The sequence below is a fragment of the Megalobrama amblycephala genome, linkage group LG3, assembly GCF_018812025.1.
Source record: "Megalobrama amblycephala isolate DHTTF-2021 linkage group LG3, ASM1881202v1, whole genome shotgun sequence".
NCBI lineage: Eukaryota > Metazoa > Chordata > Actinopteri > Cypriniformes > Xenocyprididae > Megalobrama > Megalobrama amblycephala.
In genome coordinates, this window is record NC_063046.1 from 61,950,494 (window position 1) to 61,963,177 (window position 12,684).

Sequence of the window (12,684 nt, forward strand, 5' to 3'; positions counted from 1 at the left end):
TATATATATATATATATATATATATATATATATAGATGGAGAAAGAGAATAGAAATCAAAAAAGGAAAAGTAAAAATATAAAAGTGATGAGAGCGCCATCTTTATATATCTTAAGTCTTTGCCAATACACTGCAAAATTAAGGCAGTAAATGTCATTTTGTTAAAAAAATAGTTCAATAAAACATTCAAATACTGAATAAAAACAGTAAAAGAAGATCATTATTTAACCTCGCCCATTTTGTAATGGTTTAGATAAGGATCATCCCAATTTCACCCTCTTCTTCTGCTTATTATATATAATTATCAGCCTTTGTAAAATATGAACTGTTAATATTATAGTCTGACAAACAAAAACATGTTCAAACGCATTTGTTGCTAAACTTTAACCGAATTAACCGAATCTGAATGCGTGCGTGCGTGCGTGCGTGCGTGTGTGTGTGTGTGTGTGTTCTGAACGTTGATTCGTGGAACGTGAGCAGTTCCGGTTTGTCATAATGACGCGGCGCTTACGTCAGACGCAGCGTCAAGATTCAAACTGGTCGGCGGTTAAGAAAATAAAAAACAAGCAGCAGCAGCAGGACTGAAATCCTCCTCAAAATAATTCAAAATAACTCCTCTAAAGTCATCTAAACTCGACTCAAGATGTCCAAGACTCTGAAGGGAATCACGCTGAAGGGAAGCGCGGAACTCGTGGCTGAATTCTTCTGTAAGTTTATGGACACATTAACGCGCTTCATGGCGTCTTCAGTGTTAAAATAGAAATAGAATTAAAAACGAGTTGAATCCTGAGGTGATGGATTCGCCATCGTTAAAGTTGTTCCCTCTGCTCTATTAATCTCCAATGCGTGTTTTTCTTCTCATTGTGATCTTTAACAATGTAAAGCCTGATATATGAAATAGTCAGAATAATATATTTACAGTTTATTGGACGTTTAGACACAATATCAAATAAAATGTGTTTTTTGAAACATGCTTTATATATAATGAGAATATGAGCTGATACACGAGGAGGAAAACACCCTTTCCTGAATATTCAGAGGCTCAAACTGAGCAAAAATATACAATTTGATGCAGATTCTGATATTCGTGTGGTCGAAAAGTAAGATCTGTATAACAGTATAACTGATACTAACATAAAAATGCATATAAATATCATTCGTCACTCTATAAATGCTAATAAAATCTCTTAGTAAGGATAAATTTAAATGCTTAGTTTCATGATCAAAACATAATGCAATGATGATTGAGAGATGAACAAATAAACCTTATGATCATATTTGATTTATTTGACTGCAGTTTTGATCATTTAGAGTCATTAGAGCAGGCTTTGTAAGGTTAAAATAATTAAAAAAAACTCCTCAAACCATTTTCAGCTCCCTCAAATCTTTCAGAAGGACTCATTTGGACGGTGAAATACATTAGTTATGCAGTGTTGTGTCTTTGTAGTCGTTCCAGAGAATGAATGAAGGTTTTGTTTGTGGTCTGCAGCGTTCGGGATCAACAGCATCTTGTACCAGCGAGGGATTTATCCGGCAGAAACCTTCACCAGAGTCACACAGTACGACATGAGCCTTCACCTGACCACAGACAGCAAGCTGAAGAACTACCTGACCAACGTCATCTCGCAGCTCAAAGGTTGGTTTGTTTCATTAAAGGGTTAGTTCAAGCAAAAATGAAAATACTGTCAATAATTACTCACCCTCATCCTGTTCCACACCCGTAAGACCTTCGTTAATCTCTCGAAGGCCTCACTGAGCCATCGGATTTCATCAAAAATATCTGAATTTGCGTTTCGAAGATTAACGAAGGTCTCGAAGGCCTCACTGAGCCATCGGATTTCATCAAAAATATCTTAATTTGTGTTCCGAAGATTAACGAAGGTCTCGAAGGCCTCACTGAGCCATCGGATTTCATCAAAAATATCTTAATTTGTGTTTCGAAGATTAACGAAGGTCTCGAAGGCCTCACTGAGCCATCCGATTTCATCAAAAATATCTTAATTTGTGTTCCGAAGATTAACGAAGGTCTCGAAGGCCTCACTGAGCCATCCGATTTCATCAAAAATATCTTAATTTGTGTTCCGAAGATTAACGAAGGTCTCGAAGGCCTCACTGAGCCATCGGATTTCATCAAAAATATCTTAATTTGTGTTTCGAAGATTAGCGAAGGTCTCGAAGGCCTCACTGAGCCATCGGATTTCATCAAAAATATCTTAATTTGCGTTACGAAGATTAGCGAAGGTCTCGAAGGCCTCACTGAGCCATCGGATTTCATCAAAAATATCTTCATTTGCGTTTCGAAGATTAGCGAAGGTCTCGAAGGCCTCACTGAGCCATCGGATTTCATCAAAAATATCTTCATTTGCGTTTCGAAGATTAACGAAGGTCTCGAAGGCCTCACTGAGCCATCGGATTTCATCAAAAATATCTTCATTTGCGTTACGAAGATTAACGAAGGTCTCGAAGGCCTCACTGAGCCATCGGATTTCATCAAAAATATCTTAATTTGCGTTTCGAAGATTAAAGAAGGTCTCGAAGGCCTCACTGAGCCATCGGATTTCATCAAAAATATCTTAATTTGCGTTTCGAAGATTAACGAAGGTCTCGAAGGCCTCACTGAGCCATCGGATTTCATCAAACATATCTTAATTTGCGTTTCGAAGATTAACGAAGGTCTCGAAGGCCTCACTGAGCCATCGGATTTCATCAAACATATCTTAATTTGCGTTTCGAAGATTAACGAAGGTCTCGAAGGCCTCACTGAGCCATCGGATTTCATCAAAAATATCTTCATTTGCGTTTCGAAGATTAACGAAGGTCTCGAAGGCCTCACTGAGCCATCGGATTTCATCAAACATATCTTAATTTGCGTTTCGAAGATTAACGAAGGTCAGGAAGGCCTCACTGAGCCATCGGATTTCATCAAAAATATCTTAATTTGCGTTACGAAGATTAACGAAGGTCTAAACCCTTTAAAAGGTTAGTTGAACCAAAAATGAAAATTGTGAGATTTTGAAGCCCAAAAAAGTGCATCCATCCATTATAAATATAATCCGTATGACTCCAGGGGGTTAATAAAGGCCTTCTGAAGTGTTTTTTGTAAGAAACACATCCATATTTAAACCTCGATGAACTGTAATCTCTAGTTTCCGGCCGTACACATCAGAGTAACTGGTTCTGCTCAGTTCTTCAGCACTGATGGTCCGTCTCTTCCAGAGTGGCTGTTCGATTGCACCGTTCAGAAGCTGGTGGTGGTCATCACATGCCTGGAGACCAACGAGGTGCTGGAGCGATGGCAGTTTGACATCGAGTGCGACAAGACGGCGAAGGAGAGCGGGTACGTGATCGCAGCCGGGTTCGTTAATGTCACATGACCGATGCGAATATGAGTGTTCATGAAGAGCTGTGTGTTCCAGAGCACCGAGGGAGAAGTCCATAAAAGCCATCCAGGAGGAAATCCGCTCCGTTATCCGACAGATCACCGCCACCGTCACCTTCCTGCCGTTGTTAGAAACTGCCTGTGAGTAAACTACATGTGTGATTGAAGCTCGTTCACAACATGGACGATAAAGATACACTTCTGAATCATGATTAATATAAAAGCACATTGAACAGTGTGATCAAGTCATGTCGGAAAGATCATGTTTGAGTTGTATAAGGGTCATTCTGGTGCAAACTGCCGTCCCACAACCAAAAACACATTTAAAAAGCATTCAAGTATTCATATTTTAGATGTTTACTATTATCTATTGAATCCCACAATAATATTTAAAATATCAGTAATCTTAACATATATAAAATCATCATTTATTGAGTAATTTCAGTTGGGAGGAGTCTGTGCTGAACCCTAAACTTCAACTTGTGAAAATATTGAAACTTATTGATACTCTTTCACAGCAGATAGATCATCATTCTGAGTTAAACGTGTTCAAAAGTCTGAAAATCTGTGTGGAGCTTTTTTTGGGCGTTATTCCATTAAATGTAGATTTTTGTGTGTTCAACTGTTCAGAACTGTGCTGGATAACCATGTGCTGATCAGCATCTTTGAGCGGCTCAAAAATGTCACTACCGTAACTTCACATATCGGTCATGACTGTTTCGGTAGTGACAAAAGGGAACATAAAATTTTAGTACAGTTATGCATTTTAATTAATATGTATTTTAACATGTTTTAGTTAAATTGTGTCATGTGATGTGGTCACTACCAACACATTACTGTCACTACCGGTAATGTGCAGTCATGACCGAAACATGATGTTTTGTCAGAAATAAAGTAAGATGTTGTTATTATAGTGTTTGATTCAATGTTTGTTCAAACTAATGAATCCTTCACTTTGAAATCAGTTTGATAAACTTTATGACTTTTACAAAGAAAGATTGGATTCAAAATACAACAAATATCATAAATCACACTTGAAATATTGATAAAATTGTAATTGTTATTGATTTACCTGTGAGAATTTTTTTAGAAAAATCACAAAAACTATATTTGCAAGGTAGATGTAAACAAAATCTTAATAGTTCAATGTGACTCATTTTATTAAATTATTTATTATTGTGTTTCGGTAGTGACAAATTTGGGGAGAAGAAAAATATTCCAAAACTTTCTGAAAATACAATATGAGAATTAACTGCACAATTACTAGAAATGTGTATCTTGGATATTATACAATAATTATTATTTTTTTTAAGTTGTTTCCAACTCTGTTTAAGACCCGTATTCGAGCGGGAAGCTCAGGATTGTCTTTAAGCTGGTATTGGACGCTAATATATTTATGGTTTAATTTCCCATCAGTCGCCACAAGATCACCATCATCCTGTGCTATATATTGTTTTATATGAAATGCTTCATTATAGTAGGTGTGACATAAGATTTCAGACAAACTATTTTATTAAAAAATTATATTTTTGTTTTGATTCTTTAATGAATTGTGTAAATATTGTGCCAGTTATTAATTTAACTTCAGCAATTTTGCATGTGCCATTCATTAGCTTGTAATGAAGTACTTTGGTCCCACTTTATATTAGGTGTAACTTGCATCAAAAATGAATAGTTAAGTACAGTGTACTTATTGTGTTGATGATGTAGCGCTTCATTTTACAGTCCTGTTTCACACACAGTACAGTCCAAAAGTTTGGAACCACTAAGATTTTTAATGTTTTTAAAAGAAGTTTCGTCTGCTCACCAAGACTACATTTATTTAATTAAAAATACAGTAAAAACAGTAATATTGTGAAATATTATTACAATTTAAAATAACTGTGTACTATTTAAATATATTTCACAAAGTAATTTATTCCTGTGATCAAAGCTGAATTTTCAGCATCATTACTCCAGTCTTCAGTGTCACATGATCCTTCAGAAATCATCAAGAAACATTTAATGTGTACAATTGTACAAAATATTTGTGTACAATATTTTTTTTCAGGATTATTTGATGAATAGAAAGTTCAAAAGAACAGTGTTTATCTGAAATCTAATCTTTTGTAACATTATAAATGTCTTTACTGCCACTTTTGATTGATTTAATGCATCCTTGCTGAATAAAAGTATTCATTTCTTTAATTTCTTTTCAAAAAAATAAAAATAAAAATTCTTACTGACCCCAAACTTTTGAACGGTAGTGTATAATGCTACAGAAGCTTTGTATTTCAGATAAATGCTGTTCTTTTGAACTTTCTATTCATCAAGGAATCCTGAAAAAAAAAAAAGTACACAACTGTTTTCAACATTGAAAATAATCATACATGTTTATTGAGCAGCAGATCAGCATATTAGAATGATTTCTGAAGGATCATGTGACACTGAAGACTGGAGTAATGATGCTGAAAATTCAGCTTTGATCACAGGAATAAATTACTTTGTGAAATATATTCAAATAGAAAACAGTTATTTTAAATTGTAATAATATTTCACAATATTACTGTTTTTTACTGTATTTTTAATTAAATAAATGTAGCCTTGGTGAGCAGACGAAACTTCTTTTAAAAACATTAAAAATCTTAGTGGTTTCAAACTTTTGGACTGTACTGTATATGCCAATATGTACCTATAATACCTAATGTTACACATGTAGTTACCTTATATTACTCTGAAAGTGCAGTACTGTAAAATAAAGCACTTGTGCTGCTGTTGAGGCGATACAGTTAGGACAGGTTTAAGGTGGGTCAGCAGTGTAATTATAGATGTAATTACATTGTATCAAATGATTCATTTAAATGTTAGTATATAGTAGACTTGAAAAGGACTTGGACACACTTTATATTATTGTCTGAGTAACTTTCGTCATTTATTACAGGCGCCTTCGACCTGCTGATCTACACTGACAAAGATCTGGAGGTGCCAGAGCAGTGGGAGGAGTCTGGGCCTCAACTAATCGACCAATCGGAAGAGGTCCGCTTGCGTTCCTTCACCACATCTATTCACAAGGTGAACAGTATAGTGGCCTACAAGAGGACAGACTCCATGTGATCGCGCTCTTCTGTTTTGTTTTCTGTTACAGTGTTTCAGTCTTCTGTATATATCTATATAAAGCTCATTTCTTATTTGTTATTTTAAAGAATGTATTTCCTAATACAGAAAATAAATGTCTTGTTTCCAAGATTTGTATTGATTTCTTTGATAATTTGCAGTATCCTCTAGATGGCGACAAAACCTAAGTTAATGTGCTGAACTGCACAAAGACCTTCAAGTTTTTCATTACATTTTTTGCATAATGAGTAGTTTTACTACTATATTATTAGTATTGTACATGATTGTAATGCTGGTTCTATACAGAGATTTATTACATTTTTCTTTTCAAAAGGAACGTACATTTCATGTGATGTTTTAAACTAAATATGCGAGATCTGTATGAGGATCGGCCTTGTTAGCGTTGCATTAATTACCTACACCGAAGAGAGGCACAGATAAAGGACACTAACACCTCAATTATGTAAATCTGGAGCAGGATAAAGGATGTAAATGTGTTTGATCCGAGGTGGGGTGGAACATTCTGCTTTGAACCTGTCGTTCTTTAGACATCAAAGTCTTGTGTTGCTGATGGTTCAGTTGAAGACACGAGAAACACCTGCTGGGCTCATTAGTGTGAGAAGAGGTGGAAAACCAGCCCTTTTTATCTTAAAGTAGTTAAAGGAAGCTAGAGTATGTGTGGTGCTATAGACTAGTTGTATTACATTTTCCCCCCTTTATACTTATCCATGCAGTTTTAATTCTACATGGAATATTTGTATATGTTTTTTTTTTAATTGTTGCACCACAAGTATTTAAAAGTGCAGTACGTAATATTGACAGCTATCGGTTTAAATGGGTCCGAATCAGGGTTGCCAGGTTTTCACAACAAAACCCACCCAATCGTGTTTCGGAGTCCCTCTGTAAAAATCATGTTCCAGGGAGTAAAATTCGCATTTTTGACTCGGTTCCTCTGGTAAAATTCACTTAAAAACCAAAGGAAACGGAGTTCAAGTAGACCAATTCCACTGGAAAACTGCAGACTTGGCAACACTGGTCCAAATTCAAAATACTGGAGAGATTTGTTTGCCCCGCCCCCTCCTCCTCAGACTCGACGCTCACACGGGTTCCCAAATTGAACCTAAACAAAAACACATTCTGACACGGAATTGTTTCCTAAATATCTGCAAACATATTTGAACTGCAAAAATAAACTAAAATGTACACTTTCTCCAATTAATTTGTCAGCTGATTAACTATAAAATACCTTTAAATTAGGTAGATAAAACATATTTTTTTATTTTCTTGATGAGCTGAAAGTGCTTTTTAACCCTTTCCCTGCCATTTTTCCGTCAATCAGTGTCTTCACTGTTATACGGTAGGGGGCGCTGTTATGCATCTTCAGTATAGTATTATAGAAATAGAACAGATTCTCCAGATCCAAATATAAGCAACTGAAGCACATGTAAAATAACACGATCATCAGACATTCAGCAGTGTATAAATCATCAGCAAATACAATGTCGAATCTGATTGTGAAGCTTTGGGTGTGTTGATGGACTCGATCTACACCATCTGTGTTTTGATCATCATTTTGAATCCCATCCAGACGAAGTCTATGACAAAAACAGGATTTTCTCTGCTTTTTGTTCAAAATGTTTCATTTTATGACACTTACCCACATTAAAGTCCATGAAGTTAGATTTTTTTTTTTTTTTTTTTAAGCAGAGGCTCTGTTGAATGTTTACATATTCATAAAACAAAATATTTTATGGGCCATGAAAGTTTTGTGAAAATTATCAAAAAATGTTGGTGATGGCAACTTTTTTCTTTTAAATTAAAAACACTGGTGGGGAAAGAGTTAATTAGGTGCCTCCTTAATGACTATATCATTGATCAAATATCAAATATTAATAACTTGACATGAAAATAATAGATCCATCAACAAGTCAGATATGGAACAAGTTTCTTTTTGAACATGTGACAGCATTTTGAACTTTACATTTCTACAGACATCTTATTTCCATCCCACTCCAAAACAAGTATTTGTTGTGACTGTCAAAGAATTAAACACGTTTGTGTAACAGATGATAAATAAGTTCACATATCACAGGTATGCAATGCAAGTGAACAAAAAAATCTACAACATGATATAAAGGTATTTTACAAAGTGACGTGAAAGGGTTAAACAGTGGAAAACGACTGTATTCAATGTGTTCGTTTTAATATCAGCTTATGCTAACAGTGCAACATAGCAAAATAAGATGTGCGTATATCAGTAATTCAGTGAGTGAGCGGCACAGACAAATACAGACTACAAGAAAGGATAAGGAATGTTCTGGACTCAATACAAGTCGATATGCTGTCGATTACCACGAGAAATGATTTTAATTTTAAAAACATGAAACGTTCACTCCGTTAACTGAAGCAGATGAACACTACACAACGGCAAATGGATTAATGGTTATCGCTATGTGATTCATTGCATGAATCTGTGAGTCAGTTTATTTAAATTCTGAGCGGATTATAGAAAGCACACAAAATTCTGTGATTGGCTACATTGCCCCACACTGCAAAAAAACAATGTAAATAGAAACCTTTGAGCATATGTGATAAGCCCCGCCCACACGTTGACAGGATTGGTTACGTGTTTGTGACGGTAGGAGGGTCTGTTTTAAACTGAGTTTTTGAAAGAGTCTTTGGTACAGCGCAGTTTTAAAGAGAAACTGCTCAGCAATCGGTCATGTTTACAGTTTAACAACTCTTTACAAATTTACAGTTACTTACAAAAATACAACTTGTGCATTTCTGCCTTTGGAATAGTTCCATTGTAAGTGCTACATTATTAACTCTTTTCCCGCCAATGACAGAATTTTTAGGCGTCCCGTGTTTTCACTGTTATACGGTAGGGGGCGCTGTTAGACATCTTTTGAAAGAGTAGAGAATCTAAAAATCAAGCTATAAAAGCACTGCTTATGCATGTTGTACAGTCTTTTGGTTAACATGTTGCTTTTTTATGAAACGTACCCATATTCAAGTGTTGATAAAAAAGAGTGCAAAAAGCTATAATAAAATGGGATTTTTCGTTTAAAAGCAAAGGCTCTGTTCTTTCTTTTGACATATTGCATGTTCAGATATTCATACAACAAAATATTACATTTTTGTGAAAATTATCAAAAACGCTGGCAGGGAAAGAGTTAATAATGGTTCTTTTAATTATCAGTGTTGAAAACGGTATTTGCTGCTTAATATTTTTGTGGAAACTGATTTTTACAAACTAAGGGATGAAATGATTTTCTGTGGTAATATGTCACAAATACTTGTATTGAACCGGGAACATTCCTTTAATGAGTCAAGATGGTCTAGTCACAGTTTTAAAGCATGTCTTCTGCAAAGGTATCGATCCATCCAACCTTAGCACAGCAGTCTCTCCCGATTCAAGAAGTTACTTTATTCTGATACGTCTTTCATCCAATCCTGCTCCAGTGTGCTTTGTGAATGTCATGTGAATATCATCAAACCAGGGTCTTGTAATCTTTCAGTCTCAGGGAATGATGTGGATAGTCCGAGGAAGTATGCATGCCAACAGAAAAGTTAAAGTTCTCCTTTAAGCAAAGCTCCTTCCTCTCCTTGTTCAGCAAGTATCTTCCAATTCTGCCTGTTCTTCCTACATCCCTCCAGCAGGGGGGAGCAGCACTCCGAGAGACCCGTCAGCGCCTGCTCGCACAAACACAGGACAAGAGCAGAAGGATAATAAACATCACAAACTGCCTGACCAGAAAGTTTGAAGCAGGTTTAAAGCTTAAAGTGTGAAGGTTTTCAGTTTGAAGTAATTTTAAAGCTTGAAGGCCATACAGTTTGGGCCATCGGATGGATGGATGGATGGATGGATGGATGGATGGATAGATAGATAGATAGATAGATAGATAGATAGATAGATAGATAGATAGATAGATAGATAGATAGATATAGATAGAAACATTTACAATATGGTTCCATTGGATAACATTCGTTAATTCTTTAGTTAACATGAACAACAGACCTACTTCTACAGCATTTGTTAATCTTAGTTGATGTTAATTTCAACATTTACTAATGCTTTATCAAAATCAAAAGGTCAAGGGACCTGAGCTAACATGAACTAACAATGGACAGTTGCATTTTCATTAACTAGTGTTAACAAAGAATAACTAATGTAAAATAATATGGGGGCTCGTACGGGATATTCCCAAGAAACAGGACTGAGAAGTCATCCAAAAAATTGCTCATTGTTAATGTTAGTTAATGCACAAACATTAACTAATGGGCCCTAATTGTGAAGGGTTAGCAATTGGTCATTATTGTTCTTAGAATGCTGATATTTCATTATCATTAATAGCATCAAACATCTTCTGTATTTTCGGTTTGTATTGTGGATCATTCATTGCAACATTTAACCTGATTCTCATGTTTAGGTATCTTTTATCAGGCTGTGTTTGTCAAATAATGTATGCTATACCAAAGACCAGGGCCGGATTAACATAAGGGCTAGGTGGGGCTGAAGCCCCAGGGCCCGCGGGTAGAGGGGGCCCGTGATTGGCTGGAGGAAATGAGATTGACAAGTCATAGGTGGTTGATTTGTGTCTAATAAAATAACAAGAAAAAATGATTGGGAAATGTGCCTGACTGATAAATCACCGTCCAATCAAAATCACTTTACAATTCGCGCCATGACATCGGGAAACGCCTCTTTGTGTTATGCTATCGCATGTAGAGTAGAAAATGGGAAATTGGCCTTTATTGCTTGTTCAGCCTCGCTGGTGTTCAAAATGCTGAAAAAAAAGTGATAGTGGTGCGCAAAAAAGGAAAAATAAGCTTGAAAGGGAGAAAAGGGATGCTAATCTTACAGCAAAAATTCCAAAACTAACTACTTCGGTTCACATAAAACATCCGCGCCAGTGGAAGACCCCGCGTGCAGCGGCAGCTCACAATTATCTTCACCCACCGACACCGTCGCCGATCTGCGTGCTTTACATGTTGAAGAAGGTGGGATAGCAGTTGCAGCAAGTTATTATTCTTATAACGAGTTAAGCCCTATTCGGATGGTAATTGTTTCTCATGAAAACGAAAAGGTGTTTTCAACATTTACAGGGACGAGTCGATTGATTTTATTGCCGTTTGAATTCAGAATGTCAGTGTTTTTCTCTCATCATCATCATCACCCGTGTAAAAATCCCGAATTAACTTTCCTACTGTTTTTTGACGAACACCAATGTCGTGTGACTTGTCTCCATATCTGCCTTTGAAGCACATTCTATCAGTTGCAGTTCTGGTGCCTCCATCCGTACAACCAGGCCTGGACACATTCACATCACACGTTAACACAGCGGTAGAGTTACTCACGGGACACTGCACTTATTCAAAATCACAAAAGTTCTTTGTTTGCATGTGCTTTAAAGCCCTGCCAGTTAAACATGTCATTCGTGTGCTGTTCTGAGTGCGCTTTTTCTGACCCCATACACCCGAAGCGTGCACACACAGCACCTGACTACTGGACTTCCTCTTTCGCGTCTGATTGCGCTATAATACTGTCAAATACACAAAAGGTTTACATAAACACAGTTGGTTATGTATGGTCTGAAGTTTTTTTGAAGTTTTTTCAGTTTTTTTACAGTCTATGGTCTGAAGTGAGTTGAGAAAATCGGACGCGTGCAGGTCTTAAAGTGACAGCATCCTAATAGTTATCATGCGGACCCTTGTCCTTAAAGGGATAGTTCACCCAAAAATTAAAATCCTGTCATCACATACTCACTTTCAAGTTGTTTTAAACCTGAATGAGTTTCTTTCTTCTGTTGAACACAAAATAAACTATTTTGAAGAATGTGGGTAACCTAACAGTAGCTGGTCCCCATTAATTTCCATAGTAGGAAAAAAATATATATAATGTGGAAATCACTGGGGACCATCAACTGTTTGGTTACCCACATTCTTCAAAATAGTTTACTTGGTGTTAATCAGAGGAAAGAATTATTGTGTCAGAAATATATGCAATACAATTTTAAAATATGTATCGTGCACATTAAAAATATTGGGTTGGTAACCAGACAGTTGACGACACCCACTGACTTTTTTCCTACTATGGAAGTCATTGGGTGCCATCAACTGTCTGGTTACCAACATGTAACATGTAAGTAATGACAATTTTCATTTTTGGGTGATCTCTTTAAAGTATTCATGGTAAAGTAATCATTGAGG

General features: G+C 36.2%; 2 protein-coding genes across 5 annotated transcripts in view; one reads left to right on the forward strand and one right to left on the reverse strand.

Moving 5' to 3' along the window:
* The first annotated feature begins 497 nt into the window (after positions 1 to 497).
* mad2l1 (MAD2 mitotic arrest deficient-like 1 (yeast)) lies at positions 498 to 6,603 on the forward strand. The gene is made up of 5 exons (XM_048186454.1): positions 498 to 706; positions 1,489 to 1,635; positions 3,216 to 3,336; positions 3,416 to 3,519; positions 6,299 to 6,603. The coding sequence occupies exons 1-5, from the start codon at positions 643 to 645 to the stop codon at positions 6,469 to 6,471; spliced, it is 609 nt and encodes a 202-aa protein (XP_048042411.1). The 5' UTR covers positions 498 to 642; the 3' UTR covers positions 6,472 to 6,603.
* Positions 6,604 to 8,404: 1,801 nt separating this feature from the next.
* pde5ab (phosphodiesterase 5A, cGMP-specific, b) overlaps positions 8,405 to 12,684 on the reverse strand; it is a 49,632-nt gene continuing 45,352 nt past the window's right edge. For all 4 annotated transcript variants that reach the window (XM_048186453.1, XM_048186451.1, XM_048186450.1 and 1 more), the window contains exon 21: positions 8,405 to 10,167. In XM_048186453.1, coding sequence (XP_048042410.1) covers positions 10,045 to 10,167 — 123 coding nt within the window. In that variant the 3' untranslated portion in view covers positions 8,405 to 10,044. The remainder of the gene's footprint in view (positions 10,168 to 12,684) is intronic.